Source organism: Sciurus carolinensis, chromosome 18 (genome assembly GCF_902686445.1).
Source record: "Sciurus carolinensis chromosome 18, mSciCar1.2, whole genome shotgun sequence".
NCBI classification, from domain to species: domain Eukaryota; kingdom Metazoa; phylum Chordata; class Mammalia; order Rodentia; family Sciuridae; genus Sciurus; species Sciurus carolinensis.
This window is the reverse complement of record NC_062230.1, coordinates 38,931,283-38,951,490: the sequence shown is the minus strand read 5'-3', so window position 1 is coordinate 38,951,490 and position 20,208 is coordinate 38,931,283. Positions and strand designations below refer to the sequence as shown.

The window sequence follows — 20,208 nt, the reverse complement described above, 5'->3', positions numbered from 1 at the left end:
GTGTATTGAAGGTATCCTTAATATTATGAGGCCTAGGTCTCAAAAAACTACCAATTCTCGAATGAATTCTACTATGGAACTGTTTCTTGACTACTTCTTGTTGCATCTCTTTCAGTGTGAAGTGAAACTTTTGAAATTCAGGTGTGGAATCCACAAAGTTAATAAGGTAGTCCAAACTTTCTCTCACAGCAGATAACTTAAATTCAGCAGCCTGCTTCTCGATTCCTTCTCTTTGGACAACTCCTTTTGTAATTACACCTTTAGGTTTTGTAGGACAATCTTTTTCTTCATCATCTCCATTTAACCACACCTTATCATCATCCAGCTTTGTTTCCAACTCACCACATTTTTCAAGAATCTCTCTGTAACCTCTACCTTCTAAGCCTTGGAGATCATAGTCAGGTTCCTTTTTGTAAAGAAGATTTTCCCAGGCATTTGCTATGGTTATTTGTTTTACTTCATCCCAACTTTTTGCCCAGTTAAAAATGGCATTTTTTATGTTGTAGATTTTAATCTTGGAAATTCCTTTTTCTCTTTTATCTTGCTCATCTTCACTTTCTTCAAAAATTACCAGACTCTCTTCAAGTTGCTTCCATCTGTAAAGTCGTTTGCAGCTCAAGATCACACCCTGATTCATTGGTTGGATCAAAGTTGAAGTGTTATGAGGAAAGAACATACATTTTATTCGACCATCCTCACTGGTTAGTAATTCGGTAGAAGGGTGAGCTGGGGAACTATCCAGAAGTAACAATGCCCTGACATCCTCTTCATGGAATCTTAGGACATTAATTTGAAAATGCCGAACCTCAGGAACAAAGTTTTGAAAGAACCATTCTGAAAACAATTCTCTAGTGAACCAAGCATCATTACTAGGTTTATATATCACAGGTAATGTACTTGTGTCCTCTCTCACACTTCTGGGCAGCTTTGATTTGCCAATAATAATAGATTTTAACTTATGGGTTCCATCTGCATTTGCACATAAAAGGGCAGATAACCGTTCTTTGTTTATTTTCCTTCCTGGCAGGCAGATATCTTTTCTACTTGCCTGAGTGTTTTCTGGCATTGACTTCCAAAAGAGGTCAGTCTCATCCCCACTGTATACCTGAGCTAGATGCAGTTTCTCCTCTTTGATTATCATAGACAGTTTTTGTCTAAATGGCTCAACATTTTCTGAAGCTGAACTTAGGATCTGTTCTCCACATACTTTTCGGTTCCCAATTGCGTGCCTATTTCGAAATCTAAAAAGCCAACCAGTGCTAGCTTTGAAGTCTCTTCGTCCAAAACATTGTGCAAATCTCTCTGCAGCAGCCTGAAGCTCCACGCCTCTAACAGGGACACCAGCTGAGCGTTTCTGTTGGTACCACATGTAGACTGCATCATCTACATCACTGTATTTAGCTCCTGTCGTCCTCTTTCTCTTCTCAGCTCCTACTAATGGCATGTCCTGCTTCAGTACAAAGTCCAAAATTAATTTCTTATTCTTTTTAATGTCATAAAATGTTGATTTACTGATTCCAAATTCATCCATTACACTTTTAAGAGATCGTCCAGCTTCAATCCTGCTGAGAACCTTCATTTTTTCCTCCAAATTCAATGTTGTATATTTTCCTCTTTTATTCATAGTGAATTTGATTTCAAACAACCACAAAATAAAAGAAAGGGAAATGCCTTACTGAATTGGGAAAAACATTTTAAAATAAGAAAAAGCTAATGGAGAGTTCCAGAAGGTTCTGGCATTTATATTGGAGGGTAATGGGCTGAAAGGGATAAGGGTTCATGATTGAAGTGCGAGTCTTATGTACTCAGAATGTTGCCACTATCAAAGTCCTGCCTGGCTACTGAAAGATATGGAAAATCAGTTTTTGGAACCCCATTGTTTTTTCTCTCCCTGATGATAGGGTTACCTACATATATTCTCTAATTCAACAGAGGAAAAGGGACAAAATGAAGAGGAGATGCATTGAGAGACATGTGCTCACAAGAACAGAACCAGGTGGGTTAAATCAATAATACAAAGTTGATGCTTGAGAAGGGAGTATGAAAGACTCAAAGGCAATGACAGAGGAATCTTGTGTAGCAGAGATGCAGTGTGGCTTCTCTTCTTCCAAAACGACCTGATTTTACCTCACTGCTGGAACAGAAAACAGTGCTCATGTTGCTCTGTTTGAAGCATTCACTCGGCAACAGTTCATCTACCTGTGTAGACCCCAAGCCTCCAGGACCCTGACATTGGAACATCTAGAGAGTTGGAGCTTGGGGACAGTTGTATAGACTCTCTAAATGAAGGACAGTCAGTAGGTTCTGTTCCACATGTGAATGAAATTCAACATTTATTGTATTCAAACCTGAGTGTCTTATTATGTTGCCAAGATTATATGTAAATAATTTGTTAGTGGCACTTTTCCATTCTCAGCTCTTCTTCCTTGGGTATACCAGATGTATTTTCAAGTATTTTTTTTTTTCACTGAAATGATTCCATATTTGGGATATCAAGTTTCAGAATCATGGAAATTCTCAGAGCTATGTCTGAAAGTTTTACAAATACTTAACCACAGTTTCTTTTTAAAAAGGTCTACCATTTCACTTTTGTCTTTTACATTAGGATGTCAATATACTTTTCATATTTGAGACTTTAATTTCTCTTTCGTGTAGATTTTACTTAATTTGAACCAAGAATCAGTCGCCTGAAGAATTCAAAAGGTTTCTCTACTGGTGTTTCTGATCAGTTGTTCTCATAAGTCCTTCTGTTAGCAAACTCTTCTGTACCCTCAGGCCTCCTTTCAGGGCCTCCTGGTGCTCAAGTCATTCCAGGTCTCGAGAAATGTTCTACTTTAGAGTAAGTCCACGGTTTTCATCCCAGATAAACAGTTTCATGAGAAGAAACAAAACTGCCACTTTTATCCATTCCAGGTGCTATAAAGAAAAATGTCAGAAATGAAGAAAATGATTACTATCTGTTGTTCTTCCTCTCCATTACATCAGAGCCTGACTGCCCCATTCATTCCCCAACTACATAAATTTCTCAACTCTCCCATCTAAAAACCCTGAAGAGTAGAGCAACAGTCTTCCTCTAACATTTGTTGCAAGAAATGCCAACTTTGAGTTATAGAGCACTAAGAAAATCATGAAAGAATATATTTAGGTGGTAGAGCCAATGACAAGTCAAAATCAAGCAACTTCCTAAAAAAAGACATCTATAATTAAAGTAATTACTAAGTGGTAACTATTATAAATGAAAAAAGAAAATATTGTTAGCCAATAGCAGCATCATCATCACTAGTCACCCAGCAAAAACGCTGTCCACTATGGCAGTTGTACAGGTATTTCCAAATTAATTCATTGTATTTTGTTGTTTCCTAGCTGTACATTCATCACTTCTAAAACAGTGCACAAGCAGGGAGACATGCTGTTAAATGCTGTTAAAAAAAGTCAGGGAACTTTTGTGAACTCCACAGGAAGGGTAAGCAACTATGGCACCAAACCTCACAATGAAAATCACCATTATTCATCATTTTGCATTGCTTCCTCTTCTTTCCACAGTGCCTCTTTCCCCTTTCTTCTCCCTTTAACCAGCTCGCTCTCTGTTATCTTAGGCCTGCTAATGACATATAAGGTCACGGCTGACCGAACATCCTTTATTTTTTAAAATGGACACAATATTTTATTTAATTTTATGTGGTACTGACAATTGAACCCAGTGCCTCACACATAATAGGCAAGTGCTCGGACACACAACCCCAGCCCCAGAACTTCCTTTACTCAGTTTAATAAATACTAATTATATGTTCAGCACTAGCCCTGGTGATGAGACTGTCAATGCTAAGGGTCTTACTGTCCATTAGTTATTTGAGGCTGGGAACCATAATTAATTTTTAAGGACTTAATTCCCAACTTACGTGTCTTTGACACGTATCCAAATGGCTTAGGCAAATGCTCATTACTATCTGTTTAATCTCATTTAAAGTGGTTCAAGATCTATGCCTCAGGTGAGTATACCATTCTGTCCCAAAACAGAAGTAGCACAGTAGCCCCTCATCTTCATTCTGACTCTAGATGGATTGCCCTAGAAGGATATGCCATCAAAACCCTCTAAGTGGAGCTCAAGAAATGATTTTCTTAAATGCCACAAGACCCACATAAACTTATTTAACTTTTGAAACTCTTCCTCCAAATGTAGCCCGACTCCCTGAAAATGTACTACACATCTTATGTTCTAATCTTTCCAGCTTTCAGTTCTCTCCGTGTGCTCTTCTGTACAAGTGTCCCCACTCTGCTGTGGGCAATATCCCTCAAGCCTTTTATAATTTCCTCCAACCCCAAACCACCTTTCATCTCCTTGGAGTTCTCACTGCTGATGTCCCTGAGGTTGCCGTCCTCTGGGTGTCTCGCGGCAGGACGCCTCACGTATTCCAGTGCTGGCTACTCACAGCCCACCGCGCAGGTAACGCCGGGCTGGGACTAGCGGACAGTGCAAGGGCCGGAAACATCCGGCCCCGGGCACCGTGACTGCTCCTGCACGGTTCTGTCCCCTCTGGAGCTCGGGCCCTGCGGAGGTGCGCTGCCGGGAGCGGCGGCGCCCGTGGCCCGCGGGGCGCGGAGCAACCTACCTCACCAGCAAACAGCGCCCACAGCCGGGGAAAACGCCGCGCGGCCCTTCCGAGAGCCTCGCCGACACGCGGGGAGCGCCGGTCCTACCTGCACGAGCTGCCTGCTCTCCAGGAGCCCGCAGCGACGGCCGGGGCATGCGGCCCAGCAGGGCGGCGAGGTCGGGTCTGAAGGCACGAGACCCCTTCCGCTCGGAGGCGTCGACGCTTCCCCGCGGCCCGGGAGGGGAGCCGCCCCTCCCGAGCGCCCTGAGCGCAGGCGCGCGGCCGTGGGGCACCTCGCGCGAAGGAGGGGCGGGGCCGCGCGTCACTTCCTCTTCCGCCCGTGCGCGGCTCCCAGAGCGCGACCAAGACGCCGCGGTTGGTCGTCTTGTTCACCGAAGGCCCGGCGGGCTCGCGTGGCGCCCGGTCCTGCTCGCCTCCATCGGGGCGGGCGGAGCGCCGCGATCCGTAGGGCGGCGGTGGCTCGCTCGAGTCCGGGGCAGCGGGAAGCGGAGCGGAGCCGTGCGAGGTAACTGAGGAGCTGCTAACCCGGGCGGGCGGGCAGCGGCGTTTCCGGCCCAGGCGGCCCGTGCCTGCGGTGGGCACGGCGGGCGCGAGGCCACAGCGCGGCTCCGAAGCCTTTCTCGGCTCCCTTTGCGCAGGAGCGGGCCTCTGCGGGGCGAGCTGCGGCGTGGCGGCCGGAAGCCTTGCCTCCGGGCGCTGGGGGCCGGCAGCGCACCCCGCAGCAGCCTCTGCCCAGGCCAGAGCAGGACGAGCCCCGGGACTGCGCCGGGCGCGGCGGTAGCGTGCTTCCGTGGGGGCTCGTCTAGGAACGCCCGTGGCACTGGGCCAGAATTCCCGTCCCCGCGGCGTAGGTGAGGTTCGCGAGGTCCTGCTCCGCGTCCCCTACGGATCTAAATAACCCTCCATGAAACGAGCCTCAGAGGGTCACTTCCCATCGCCAATTCCCATTCTCTCTGTTTTAAAGTTTTAAAAGATTGATCCCAGGGGTGCTCTCCCACTGAGCTACATCCCAACTCTTTTTTTTTTTTTTTTTTTTTTTTGATACAGGGTCTCACTAAGTTTCCAAGGCAGGCCTCGAACTCATATAATCCTCCTTCCTCAACTTCTGGGATTATAGGCATGTGCCATCACGCCCACTGTCTTTTTTAACAATTGGATAATTTGTAAACAAAAACCAGCTGTGATTTTTTTCCCCCTAGGTTAAAAATTCGTATAAATCATTTTCATAGCGTCCTGTATATGTCTTGCAAAGAAGAATGATGAGCATTTAGTTGGTTAGTTGGGAGATGCTTTTGGAGAAGAATATGACTACCTTTCCCCTAATTATTTCTCTTTTTATTATGGTTTCACTGCCTCAAGCTCTCCTGCCATCGTCCATATACTTCCACAAAGTGAAGACTTCTGTCTTCACAAATAAATGAAGGTCATGGAAATTGTACCCCTTATTAAAGACAGACGGTTGACCCAAATTTAAGAAGAACCCAATCTCTCCTAATCTGATTTTTTCATATTCTTCCCTTATGAGAAACATGAACTAGAAAGCACACCAGTTGTCCTTGGATAATCCTAAGCCTCCTTTCAGCCTGTGGGTACCAATTTTCTCAATCACCAACCTGAAATGTTAAGAAAAAGAAGGAGGCAATGTTATTCAGTATTTGTCTTCTCTGAGCTATTTGAGAGAAGTAAAGGACCTGGCTATTGATTTTAAAGGGAAGGTAAGACAGGTCCTTTTCTGTTCATTTTTCTCATTAAATAGCAAGTGTTAAGGTTCATGTGACTTTCTTATTGACTTGGGTTTTTTTGTTTGTTTTGCCCTCAATGTCCATAGGAAGAAGATATTTACATTGATTTTTGTACCAGAGCAGACAGGTCCTTATTTTATCAAAGGTGGCATCAGCAAGGTGCCAGACACTGAATCGAAACTGGTGCTAGAGCAGAATGATGATGGTAGATCTGAAGGTGGTTGAGCATTTGGACCCTCAGATCAGGGCTCTGTGGGAGACTAAGGAACCTGTGACTCAGAGCTCCAATCAAAGTAAGAAATCTGCACAGAGAGACAGTCTGGATCCCAGGCGCTCTTGCTGGCACTTCCGGAACTTCCATTATCACAAAACAGCTGGACCCCATGAAGCTGTCAGCCAGCTTCAGGAATTATGCCGTCGGTGGCTGAGACCAGAGATTCACTCAAAGGAGGAGATCTTGGAACTGCTGGTGCTAGAGCAGTTCCTGACCATTCTGCCCAGGGAGATGCAGACCTGGATGCAGAAGCACCATCCACAGAGCATTGAGGAGGCTGTTGACTTGGTGGAATACTTACAAAGGGAAACTGGTCAAAGGAGGAATGGGGTGAGAAGAAAGATTCCTGATATGTACAGTGAAATAGAATGAAGGTGGATAGTGGGAATGGGGACAGTTAATTGAGAAATGATGAATTAGTTCCTCTGTATTGTGCTTTTAGGGCATTTATGTTGGGACTTGAACTCATAAGCACATAGGAAAGGAAAAGTCCACTAGTTCCATAGATCACAGCAGAGACTTTTCTGACTTTAGAGAAAAAGAACTGAATTTTGCTCTTTTTGGAGCCATGACAAATTGAGGGTGATCTTGGCTGAGGAGACACAACTTGAATTCTTAGAATCAAATGAAAGATAATAAGGCGAGGGAGGGTAGATCTAAAATAGGGAGAATGCCTAGAGACCAAAGGAGAGCATGGATAGTAAAGGAGAAATTCAAACAATTGGGGAAATACTACAAAGGAAAAGAAAAAAAATAGAGGGGGGCAAAAATTTGGAAAGAAGGAAAATCCCAAGAGAGTAACTGCAAGTCGAAGGGAGATGATGCCTTCCCTACCTTGAGGGCCTCCATTACCCTTCCTTAGTGGCTTCACTTGGCTTTGCTGGTGAGTGAGAAATAAGGGTATAACTTTGGGCAGGTGGCAAAACCTGCTGACCTTAGGCCTACTATGAAAAGTACATGGCAGGACTTTTGGTATCAAAACCATTTGGGAGCTGGGGAGATAGCTCAGCTGGTACAGTGCTTGCCTTGCAATCACAAGGCCCTGAGTTCGATCCCCAGTACCACAAAAAAAAAAAAAAAAAAAAAAAAAAAAAAACATTTGGGTGTATGTTGGAGCCCTTCTTATTCTCTCATTTTCTTTATTTACATTCTCTGTGAAAACCTTCCCTGGTTATGGGGAAAATCTGACTGACAGGAAAACTTTATTCAATTCCTTAATTTTTTTGGGGGGGGTAGTGGGGTTTGATCTCAGGGGCACTTAACTACTGAACCACATCCCCACCCCTTTCTTGTATTTTTATTTAGAGACAGGGTCTCACTGAGTAGTGCCTCACTGAGTTGCTGACCCTGGCTTTGAACTTGGGATCCTCCTGCCTCAGCCTCCTGAGCTGGTGGGATTACAGGCCTGTGCCACCACGTCCAGCTCAATTCCTTAATTTTTAGAGAAAATGAGAAGATAGGAAACTATCAAGGAAAGAATCTAAGTCAAGGGGGAAAGCCAGACAAGGCAATATAATAGGTTCACTGCCCAAACTTGCTAGTGGCCTGAAGTGAACTATATTGCAAGTTCAAAGATTGCAATATTGTTTCAAGCTTATAGTTTGGAGCATACATTTATTCCACCCTCTGCCTCCACTTCTCAACCAAAGATACTTTCTGTGGTAACAAGGATGGGGAATTATTTCTAGGTTGAAGTCCATGAGCTGGAAAAGGAGCCAGTGCTTGTGGGAGAAACACCAGAGACTCCAGGCTTAAAGGTGAAGCCATCAAAGTCTCAATCAGAAGGTGTGTCTAAGGATGAAGAATTTTGGAATACATACCAGGGTGTACAAAAACATCTGAGCAGGAGTTCTTGTAAAGAAACTGAGTCTATATATGAGAGTGGTAAGAAATTTCATGGTAATTTCTTTCTGGGAACTGTGATAGTAATTTTTTTTTTTAGCCAAAATGTCATGGGCACTTTCTGGGTACATAGTTCTGTAGATCTGTAAAAGCAGCCATGATTAGCAGTTATGATATCCATTCAGACAGTGGCAAAGGTGAGGGTTAGCCTGGAACATTCAAACTATATTCAAACTACAGAACCCTGGTAAAACCATGAACGCCATTCCTTAGCAAAGTGAAGAGAAGGAAAAGAGATCAAGCAGGAAGGTTTGGGGCTACCTCATCTTCATAAAATACAGAAAGAATTAGGGTCAGAAGTAGACTTTTAGCAAGAGGAAATGGGTTATTAGTGGTAGAATGTGAAGATACTTGTCTACCAGGAAAAAAACAATGAACAACAAACTTCATTTCTTACATACTGGAGTCCCTGAGTACTTCATTTTGAAATATCTTTAATTGTTGCCTAACTCAGAATAATTTGTCATGAGTAGAAAATGAAAAGGGATTTTATTAATTTCTCATGACTACTAATTAACAGTCAACTGGGGAACTGATTCTAAGGATTGGTAAGTACTTGGTTCTTATTTAGGAGAAGCCACTCTGTCACCACACATAGCACTTGTAAAGAGGATCTGTATTTCAGAAATGAACCCAGGATATTTATAGACATGAGAAATTTCCTCTGGCTCCTTTTCCACCCACAGCTGTTCCTGCTCAGCAGAGTCTAGCCTTTTCTGAACAGAAAAACACCAAAGTGTGGACAGTGGCACCTGGGCTTATCTTGCCCCAGTCCCAGGTGAGCTTTGCTTTCTAGCTGCCTCTTCCTCTTGACCATTATTCATACTGTCCAAGAGGAACTCAGAGGCGTGTTAGACCCAGTCTTTCTCCCTTGGGATACCTTCTAGGCTGTTTACCAATCCTTTCACCTCTTTCTGACTTCTTTTTAAAATGCAGTCATATATTGCATGATGGTGGGGATACTCTCTGAGAAATGTGTCATTAAGCAATTTTTTCATTGTGCAAGCATCATAGATTGTGTGTACACATCCCTCAATCATGTAAGTCACTTATTCAGTGAGACCTCTTGCTGCAGTTGAGAGACATGGTAAGTATAAGAGGTGTGAAGTTGCTGCCCTCACAACATGTGTATACTGTTTTGTAGTGAACTTTTTTTTCCCAGTGTACCAGGAGTACACTCCTAACAGTTAAAAATATGGTAAATACATAAACAAGCAACTTAGTCATTATTATTAAGTAATATATACTGTACATTACTGTGTGTTATAGTTTTGTACAACTAGTAGCCCAGAAGGTTTGTTTACACCAGCATCACTACGGACACATAAGAAAGGCCTTGCTCTGTGATGTCATTTAGCAATAGAAAATTTCTAGCTTCATTATGTTACAGAACAACCTTCATTATGTGCCCAGTGACCAAAACATTCTTCTGTGGCATGTGATTATAATCATGTACTGTTAATTCCTTCATGGCCTGGCTTACCATACAGTTCTTATCCAGGTGTTTGGGCTGCTTCTGTAGTAGCATGTACTAAACTTAAGTCCATTCTTTTCCTTAGAGCTTGTTGTCATTTGAAGAAGTAGCCATGTATTTTTCCAAGGAAGAGTGGGAGTTATTGGATCCCACTCAGAAGGCTCTCTACAATGATGTAATGCAGGAAAACTATAAGACTGTCATCTCGCTAGGTAAAGATTCTTCCTCCCTTGTGTAGAAATCAAGTAACCTGACTCATTCTTGGCTTACAAAGAATGAAATCCTGTTAGAGTTCCACTCTTTTCAGTTGGTTCTCAACTAGATGGTGTGGCAGGGGTGAGAAGGTGCATGCCGTACATGTGGGAGCTTTTCCCAAATGAACATGCTCATTTCTTATCCTGCATAGAATTCTTGATCCATTTCATTTCTCTTCTCCCAAATCCACTCTTTTATATTTTTCCCATTGGCAAAGGAATTATCTAGATAGTTGGAGGGGGGGATACAATTATCCTTTAATCTTGCCATCATATCCCATTAGCAACCCATTAGCGAGTTTTCTTTTTTTTTTTTTTTTTCTTTTGTTTTTGTTAGTTGCAGGTGGATACAATATCTTTATTTTATTTTTGTGGTGCTGAGGATCAAACCTAGGGCCTCACATGTGCTAGGCAAGCACCCCAGCCCCCCATTAGCAAGTTTTCGTAGCTCCACTGTATTGTGTACTGATTTCACCTATGACTCAACTTCTTGAACTGTGTTAGCATCCTTGTGTAAGCCAGCATCATTTCTCAAACCAGATAACTTTCTAAATGTTGTCCTGCCTGTACTCTTGCCCTCCCATGGTCTGTTTATCACACAACAGCCAGAGTGATCTTTTAAGAATTTCATTAGATTATGACATTCCTTGCTTCAGAATTCTGCAGTGATTTCTTAAATTCAGAATAAAGTTCAAAATCCTTACCAGAGCACCAGGACTCTCCATTATCTGGCCTTGCCTCCTGCCAGTTTTACCTTTGCTTAATCCTCTTTAGCCACATTGATTTTCTTGTTATTTCTTTTTTTAAGAATTCTTTTATTACTCTCTCTAACATTTTATTTAATTAATTAATTATTAATTTAATATATATATATATATTTTTTTTTAACATGGCACTGAGGATCAAACCCAGTGCCTTACACATGCTAGGCAATTCTCTACCTCTGAGCTGCAATTGCAGCCCCTCTTGTTGTTTCTTGATTTTACATACTCATTTCAGCTTTCCTTTTCTCCTCTTCTTTGCACTTTTCTACCATGTGGCAAAATTTCCACTTTTATGTTTCTGCTCAAATAATACTTTGTCAAAGAGGGTTTCCCAGAGCAGAATCTTAGAATCTTTCTTACCATCTTCCGTTTTCTTCAAAACATTTATTGCTTCCTGACATTCTCTGACTTGTTTTATTTACTTGCTTGCCTCACTAGTATACTAGAATATATGCTTTCTGAAATCATGGGATTGGACTTCTTCACCATAATAGCTCCAAGCTATAGAGTAGTGACTAGCACATTACAGCCACTCAATAAGTAAATAAATATTAACTTATTTTTGATACTGATGATTGAACCCAGGACATTGTGTGTGCAGAAAACGTGCTATACCCTAGAGTTAAATCCTCAGCACCAGTAAATATTCCTTGAAAGGAGGAGTGATACATAGTTCCCATACTGGACAAACTATTTAGAAAAGGTCTACCAAGTGCTTTTGGTCTATTTCTTCTACCTGGATGTGGAACTGTTCTATAAGAGGGGTAGAAATCTTTCCTTATCTGTGGCCCGGTGCTAAATAAACAGCTATAATTATGACAGCAGTCACTTGTAGATGATACCAACCTACAGTTCTTTTACATTGGCTTCACTATACATGGTCTTATCCAGGATAATTTTTCTTAAGGAGTTATTAAAACCAGTCTATATTTCTTGCAACCTCTGGAATTTGGTTCTGTCTTGGTAGAACAGAGTGTATTCTTGGTAACAGAAGGGAAAAGTACAGCGGGTTTCTACTCCCTATGTCCTTTTCATTGATCCACCTTGGGGTTTATTTCTTAGCCTCTGCTTTGCACATCTATCCATGAATGCAGTGTGATATAGTATAAAAATGATTCTGGATCTGGGGTAACAGTGTAGAAGTGTCCTTTGGTCTTCCTGAATAATCTGAAATGAGTAGACCAATTCATTGTGAAGTTGAAGCCTTTGACCCCGTTTTTTCCATTTCACAGCATTATTTGTGCTTCCCAAACCTAAAGTCATCTCCTGTCTAGAGCAAGGAGAAGACCCATGGGTTCAAGGATCGTCAGAGTTCAAACCCTGCCCCAGAGAATCTTCTACAGGTAAACACACCACAGGAGGAGGAGACATGTACCTTGACGTGAACCTTCACATGGACTTAATATTCTAAGGGTTTGGTGGTCTTTTTTTTTTTTTTTTTAATCCATTTTTGTTTGTTGTAATCAATCACCATTTCCTCCCATGTAGTTTTCTTGTTCTGGGATACAGATGGCTGATTCTTATGTTTATTCCAGCAGGGTTAATACTAAAAAATGACACTGAAAATCATCAGCCTGTATCTCTCTCTGACTTGGAAATACAAGCACCAAGAGACTTAGGATCAAAAAAGGCCAAAGTGAAAGTTCCCCAGAAAACAGTGGGCAAAGAAAATCATGGTGATACACACAGAGTGGGGAAGTGGCACCGAGATTTTCCAGTGAAGAAAAGAAAGAAACTTGCAACATGGAAACAAGAACTACTGAAACTTATGGATCTTCACAAGAAAGACCGTGCAGGGGAAAAGCCTTTTAAATGCCAAGAATGTGGGAAAAACTTCAGAGTTAGCTCTGATCTTATTAAGCACCAAAGAATTCACACAGAAGAGAAGCCTTATAAGTGCCAGCAGTGTGATAAGAGGTTTAGATGGAGTTCAGATCTTAATAAGCACTTAACAACACATCAAGGAATAAAACCATATAAGTGTTCATGGTGTGGGAAAAGCTTCAGTCAAAATACAAACCTTCACACACACCAAAGAACTCACACAGGAGAGAAACCCTTTACATGTCATGAATGTGGAAAAAAATTCAGTCAGAACTCCCACCTTATTAAGCACCGGAGAACCCACACAGGTGAACAGCCTTACACCTGTGGTATATGCAAGAGAAACTTTAGTAGGCGGTCAAGCCTTCTTAGACACCAGAAACTTCACCAATGAAGGGAAGGTTGTACAGTGTCCTTATTCTAAAGAAATTCATCAAATGGAGCTTGACACTGAAGTTGTAAAAAAAAAAAAAAAAAAAAGCATGAATTTTTCAACAAAAAATTGGGTATAAATGTCATGATTCATAGAAAGGTTGACCCAACTGTGGGTACATTAGTTATACTACTTACTGTTTTTAACTGTCAGGGAATTCCTTAGCACTAGAGATGTTCTAAGAGCATCTGAATAAGGGAAAGGGCTCTTTGGGGATTGTACAAGGAAAATAGCAATTTCAGCTTCAGATAGCAGATGCAGCGAGTCAGTAGTTCTCTGTAATCACAGAAGTAAATGCTGATGGTTTTGCATTGATGTCCTCAGTCACTTGAACATAGTAGAAGCATTTGTAATGTAGTCTTCCAAGATGAAAAATGATTAACATTTATCTGTGTTTAATTGTAAACCATTGTGTTCAGGGTATCAGACTAAACATTTTCGGTGATCTTGGGCAGAAATGAATTCTAATGGAAAGTTTTCCAGGAGCAAAATTGGATTTTCTTCCTTTCTCTTGTCATTGGACACTGTTCATAAAGATGGACATCATTTGAGTTCCTTGAACTTTTTAGCAATTTCAGCTCTTGCATCCTTCCTGTTAGCACAAATTTTACTGTGATAAAACCATTAGGGAATCTGCCAGATGGACTAATAATGCACTATTTTATGCCTCTCATTGGTGGTGTTCAGAAAGTGGAAAACATCTCTAATGAGAGCATATGAAAACGGGTTGGAATTTGTAGCCATGAATATATATTAGATATAAGGATTTTCTGCAATAAAAGTAGACTTTCCTTACCTCAAGATGTCAGCATAGAGCAGTCATAAAAATTAGTACTTGTTCTAGGCATTAAAGAAAACTGAGTTTAGGATCAACTTCTTACAGTTTCTGTTTACTTTTTAATTTGCCTTTTGTTAAGAACAAAAGAGTAATGTTTGTATGAGAACTGGAATGTGTGTGTGCTACAGGCAGGATCCTGTCACTCACTTGGTATAGAGACTTGAACATGCAGTGGGAGTTTGGGTTCCCAAAAAGAAATGTTTGGTAACTGATGCTCAGTGTTGGACAAGTATAGGTAGATCTACATCTATGTTGTTATGTTTTTACACTGAAAGCTCTTAAGCAGGGTCCACCTTTCCAGCACAGTGTTCAATAGCAGCCTCAAGTTAATAAATTTGATGGGTTACTGTTAGTCTGCATAGCCTATAGATTTTCTTATAATTGACCTGTTTAGGTAAAACAGTAACTCAGTTTATTCCTGTTAGGGCTTTTAGATATGTCAAGAAAGAGATTCAAGTAATGATCTCTTCCAAGTCTCTAATAAATAAGGAAATTGAGACTTGAAGAAATATAGGGCTAATGTGGTGCCTACCTGTAATACTGGCTCTTGGGAGGCTGAGGCAGGAGAATCACAAGTTCCAAGCCAGCCTGGGCAATAGGGAGACCCTATCTCTAAAAAGGGCTGTGGATGTAGCTCAGTGTTAGAGTGCTTGCTTGGCATGTGCAAGGACCTGGGTACAATCCCCAGTACCTCCTCCCTAAAGACAGGAACTTGATTAAGACATTGCTAGAGGATCTGAGGACTACAACTTAGCATCATCTATCATATATGAAGGCAGGATTAATAGGACCAATTTATGTTATCCCCACACAACCAGCCTGAATAATGCATTGTATCTAATTCTAGTTTATAAAACATTCCTGTTTTTTTATTAGCATTTCTCAGATGGTTCATGAAATACCCTTGTGTCTCCATTTTCTCTCTAAAATAGAGATAGCATTCAACTCAGGGTTGTTTGGGGATTAGATGGATTGATGAAAGTAGAGCACCTACAATGGCCTCGCCCATAGTAGAAACATGGTGTGTATGTGTTCTTTCCCTTTCCCCTGCTCCCCAGTGGTAAGTTGGACTGGCTGACTACATTAAGAAAGCAAATGGCATTTGTGGCAGCCCCATTCAGGACTTGAGCACTTGAGTTGTTAAGATGATTTGATTATTGGTTTTAGTATTTTCTGATGTATGTCACAAGAGCTACCTGAGCTATTGGTCTGGAGCTCTCAGCCACAATTCTGTTTTATTCCTTGAGATAAGTTGGACCAAGTTTGTTTTCTAAGCACAGAGATCGGAAGCTCTGCTCTACCTAGTCTTTCAGTCTCAGACCCTTGGGACTCTGACTCTTCTCTCAGGACATGTGGATTTCTTGGAGACACTGCATTCACTCAGCTCTATTTAATAAAACTCTGTTGTGTTCTGGGCCCTGTCCAGACTCTGAAGACACAGCAAAGGAGAGAACACATCCTTTCATGGAGAATGTATTCCAGTGAACCTAGGAGAAAGGAGGTAAAAAAGAAATCTTTCTTGTTCTTTGTAGTAAGCCAGAGTCATGAGATAGATTTGATCAGCAGGTAATGATCAGAATCTTCAATTCTGAGCCAAAGCATTAATTTTCTGGTGCAAGTCTCTAGTACTCTCCTTTCCTGCCTTAATCATGGAAGCACATACATAGCTAGAGGAGCCACAAGATCAAAGCCATCAGGAATGCTGGGTCCCTGCAAAGAGGTCAGCTATTCTGAAGTCCCCAGACCTATAATATACTTTGTTGGACTGAGAAGTAAATGTTATGTTAAAGCATGGACATGCTGGTGCCATGTGTTTCTGCAGCATAACACAGCCTGTTTTAATAGAGCATAGAAAAGAGCAGTTGGAGGTGGCTACACTTACAGAACTCAAAAGAATTTCCCTTTTCATTTCACCTGACTTTGGTCCTGTAAGAGACCTAGCTTCTCCTAGATGCTTGGCACCTAATGCAATTCCAGTAGAAACACTTAGGCACTCAAGACTAGATTATAGGGAAGAAAGACATTGCTATCTGGGACAAATCAGGGGGAAATTAGTGGTTCAAGTGGACAAAGCAACCTTCCCTTCCTCTTTTTGTTTCCCTGTCCACCACCCCTCCCCTGTATCTTACCTGTTGATAGGAGAGGTTGTGTTCCCATTCTTCATGTGAGTGCAGTAGATTTCATAGTATGGTTTGGCAACTACTTCTGTTATTCTTACTGTCAGTTGTGCCTCAGAAAACAGAAGAGATGTAGGGCAAAAGCACATTTCCTCAGACTGATGTAGAGAGGAAGGTGGCTGCTCTGGGCTAAGGGGTGAGAGTTGGGGTGAAACTTGAGTAGGAAATCAGGAGTAGGACAGTTGTAGTTCTCCAGTGAGAAAGTCCTGGCTTAGACTGTTGTGATCAACCCAATGTCCCACGACATCTTAGGCTTGAAATTTGGAGTGGAATTTGGAAGAAAGGTTTTTTGAAGCTTTGCTTGAAACTGAAATATGAGAGCTCTAGGTTTAGTCTTAAACATTAAGCACTAAAGTTCTAATGAATATGTCCTCCATAAGTAGCCAGATGATTTCCAGGACAAATCAGATGGTGCCTTATTCTCATTTGTTTAGACAGAAATCTTAACAAAGTTATTTCTGAGAACTGTGTCATTTTTTTTAGTCTAGATTGCCTTCCTCTCTCCCTACTAGTCCAAGTGGTCAAAATGCTAGAACTGGCCTAGATGTAGAGGCCTTGCCTTGAGCATGCTGTCCAGAAACTTGAATTGATCTTAGGAACCTTACATCTTTAACTGTAAGGGAAGGATAGGAGGGCTTAGATCAAACCTCAAAATGAAAACTCCTATGGTTTCTTACCAGCTTTTGACTGGGTTCCCTGTATAGTTTCTGAAGTGAGAAGCCTTGAAGATTTGCCCACACTGTTTTCCAGTGTTCTTCCCAGTAAGACTACATCTAAATAGCTATAGTGTGGATCCAAAATGTCCCCCAAAGGTGCATGCGTTAAAGGCTTGGACCCCAACTTGGTGCTCTTGGGAGACAGTGGAAGCTTTAAGAGGTAGAACTTAGTGGTAGGTGTTTAGGTTGCTGGGGGCATGCCCTTGATGAGGATAGTGGAACCCCATCTCCTTCCTCTCTCCTTTTTGCTCCCATCACAATGTGCTCCCTTGCCACACACCTAGAAGTAATGGCCAACTAATCATGGACTGTAATCTCAAATTGTGAGCCAAAATGAACTTTTTTAAGTTGATTGTCTCAGGTATTATAGTAATAGAAAGCTGACACATAAGTATAAAACCTTATAGTTTCTTGTGTAGGTTCACTGGGGAGCAAGGATGGGCTACTGTTTGAAGCATCTACTAAACTTACAATATGCTTAGGTTTCCTTCATGTATGAATCCTGCAGTGGGCAATGCTATGAGGATTAAAAATATTTTCAGCAGTCCAGATTCGAGTTCATGATTCCAGTCCGTGGCACAGGCATCCATCGGACTAGTAAAAAGTGGAAGCTTCAGATCCCCTTGCTAAATATTGCTGGTGAGGTAGAACTGCAAGCTGCACACCCTCCTTCCAGGAAATAACAGACTTTGCTCTTGCAAGGGCCTACCCAGGATTCACTCCTCCAAGATCAAAGGAAACAGTTCTGTTTAGCATCTTCTGTGCCTAGTGAAAAATCCCAGTGTTTTAACAAGAACAGTCTTGATACCTTCCAGCACTTGCCATGGGAAAGAGTAGTTTGAAAACAGGATTGCAATATGGTACTTTCACAAAACTGTCAACCTCAGAATCTTTGAAATTCAAAGTTTTTCTCATCTTCTGTTCCCAGGAGGAGCAAAGAGTAGGGATCTCTCATCTCTTTGAAAGATCACCTGTAAGGCAGACAAGTGGCAGGAAGTGGTTGCCTTTGAATATGTCAGAGAAGGTGCAGGTAGAAATTGAGGTTTCCTGGTTCACAGTTCAGATAAAGTTCCTTTAAATAGAAGATCCCTAGGAAGAATTCCAATTCTTGTCCATGCATGTGTGGAACAGGCTTTAGGAGTCATGGCTCCTGTCTGACTCCTCAATAGCCATTCTTCCCCATGAGCATTTAGTCAGCCTCCCAGTGTTCCATCCTGCCATGACCCTGACCATTTATACCAGTTCTCATCATCTCAGAGTAGGGCGATGGCATCCCAGAGAGTGCAGTCATTCTCAATGAAATTCTGATCTCTCTCCTGTCTCCTCAAGAGCCAGGAATGGTTTATCACTGGCCTCTATTGTTCTTAGAACTCCATTCTTAGCAAGAAAGCACCTAGTTTCTCATCATTAAGTATTATTATTTGTTGATTCCCCCAGCCAGGGGTGCTCCACCACTGAGCCATATCCCTAGCCCCAGCCCCCTTTTTTGAGATAGGACCTTGCTAAGTTGCCAAGACTGGAAGACTGGCCTGGAACTTGCAATCTTCTTACTTCATCCTCCTGAGTAGCTGGCATTACAGGCATCCACCATACCTGACTGATTTTTTAACAAGTTTTTAAGCAAGTTGAGGAAGTTCCCCCTCTATTTTTACTTTGCTGAGAGTTTCTATCATGAATAGTATTGAATTTTGTCAAATCATATCTACATCTATTGACATGATCATGTGATTTTTTCCTTAGTTTGCTCATATGATGGATTATATTCATTGATTTTTCGGATCTTGAATCATCCCTTGCATACCTGAAATAAATCCCTGTTGTATTTTCTTCTAATTTGGTCTTGAGGTCTCTCTGGAAAGGGACTATAAACTCTAGACCTTCCCTGTTAGGACATGGATGTTTACAGAGCCCTCCATGGAATACTTTTTTTTTTTTTTATCCTGGTGGATGACCTAATGCCTCAGGTCCTAACGATGACTAAGTGTTCCAGTTTATTCTTACCAAGGTAGCCACTCTCTAGGAGATCCCTGACTGGGAAAGAAAGTATCAGGAGCATCAGTCATGTAAGACAGGAAGCAATGCAGCAAAACACATAACAGGAGCAGTTTTATTCTTACAGATCACAGAAAGAAGAGGGCAGCATGCCTCACAGGATTGATGGGAAGTGGGGAGCCATCTGAGACACATTCATTCAGCAAGTGGAGAGAAAGAGAACCTGTACACTTGGGTACTTTGGGAGTCCATCTACCTAGGCAGGTTTCCTGTAGAAGTTCTAATGGGTAGGTTTAGGGCAAGCAGACACAAGTTCTACAGAGGCATGCTATGACTAAGAGGGGATTAGTGTGGCATGCACAGTCCATGTGAAGTGTGGGATTCAGTGGAGCAAGTCAAGTAGGTTGTCTCTAGCTACTCCACAGGAAGGCAGTTCTAGATCCACATTAGGATGGTGGGAGGTAAGTAGAAAACTAGAAACTGTCAAGGGTGACTAAGCCCTGCTTTTGGCATGAGAAAAATTAAACATTGACAACAGGTGCCAAGGTCACATAAAATTATAAGAATTTACAATCCTACTTGATCATGATATATAATTTTTATTTCATTGTTGGATTTGATTTGCTAATACTTCGTTAAGGATTTTTGCATCCATGTTCATGATAAATATGGCATTTTTTAATGTCTTGTAATATCTGGCTCTAGTATTAGAGTTATGATCACAGAGACATTCCCTCTGCTTCTGTGTTCTGGAAGAGATTGTAGAGAACTGGCATATTTGCTGCCTTAAATGATTGATAGACTGCCAGTGAATCCATCTGGTCCTGGTGCTTTGTGTTTGGAAAGTTTATTAATTACTGATCCAGTTTATTTAATAAACAGACCTATTCAGACAATCTGTTCCACAGGTAGTTTTAATGTCCTTCACAAAAACACACCAATTCCTATTTCACGTGATGACATTCTATTTCCTAAACCATTTCCTTGTTCATGAAACCACTGGGGAAAAGTTTCACTTTCTTAATTCAAAGTTGTACAAGAATCTTTTACATTGGCAACTTTGAGACCCCTTCAGTAGATTTATTTGAAATCTTTTTATCAGCTGTTATGAGGCAAAAGTGATTACCAAGACATGATATAGAATATGTGGCTGGGCACAGTGGTGCACACCTGTGATCCCAGAGGTGTGAGACGCTGAAGCAGGA

The 20,208-nt window shown here is 41.7% G+C and overlaps 2 protein-coding genes across 4 annotated transcripts; one reads left to right on the top strand and one right to left on the bottom strand.

Moving 5' to 3' along the window:
• Positions 1 to 1,886: 1,886 nt before the first annotated feature.
• LOC124969959 (translation initiation factor IF-2-like) lies at positions 1,887 to 5,548 on the bottom strand. The gene is made up of 4 exons (XM_047532956.1): positions 5,542 to 5,548; positions 5,139 to 5,415; positions 4,611 to 4,976; positions 1,887 to 2,916 (listed from the first exon to the last, which is right to left on the bottom strand). The coding sequence occupies exons 1-4, from the start codon at positions 5,546 to 5,548 to the stop codon at positions 2,901 to 2,903; spliced, it is 666 nt and encodes a 221-aa protein (XP_047388912.1). The 3' UTR covers positions 1,887 to 2,900.
• Znf75a (zinc finger protein 75a) lies at positions 4,915 to 19,898 on the top strand. 3 transcript variants are annotated; one of them, XM_047533156.1, is made up of 8 exons: positions 4,916 to 5,118; positions 5,661 to 6,328; positions 6,442 to 6,959; positions 8,318 to 8,513; positions 9,218 to 9,309; positions 10,091 to 10,217; positions 12,256 to 12,366; positions 12,559 to 19,898. In XM_047533156.1, exons 3-8 carry the CDS (start codon positions 6,552 to 6,554, stop codon positions 13,239 to 13,241), a joined length of 1,617 nt encoding a protein of 538 aa, XP_047389112.1. In that variant the 5' UTR covers positions 4,916 to 5,118; positions 5,661 to 6,328; positions 6,442 to 6,551; the 3' UTR covers positions 13,242 to 19,898. The 3 variants fall into 3 exon arrangements, 1 of the variants encoding a protein (XP_047389112.1); XR_007106076.1 differs by lacking the exon at positions 10,091 to 10,217 and having other exon boundaries at positions 4,915 to 5,118; positions 12,562 to 12,852; XR_007106077.1 differs by lacking the exon at positions 10,091 to 10,217 and having other exon boundaries at positions 4,915 to 5,118; positions 12,559 to 12,852.
• The last annotated feature ends 310 nt before the right edge of the window (positions 19,899 to 20,208 follow it).

Excerpts from the sequence above, each read along its gene's own strand:
- LOC124969959 (XM_047532956.1), bottom strand. Across the intron at positions 4,977-5,138 it reads GCCGCTGCCCGCCCGCCCGG|ACGACCAACCGCGGCGTCTT; the intron begins GTTAGCAGCTCC and ends TCGGTGAACAAG.
- Znf75a (XM_047533156.1), top strand. The coding sequence starts at position 6,552 with ATGATGATGGTAGATCTGAAGGTGGTTGAGCATTTGGACCCTCAGATC. Across the intron at positions 8,514-9,217 it reads TGAGTCTATATATGAGAGTG|CTGTTCCTGCTCAGCAGAGT; the intron begins GTAAGAAATTTC and ends TTCCACCCACAG. Across the intron at positions 12,367-12,558 it reads CCCCAGAGAATCTTCTACAG|CAGGGTTAATACTAAAAAAT; the intron begins GTAAACACACCA and ends TGTTTATTCCAG.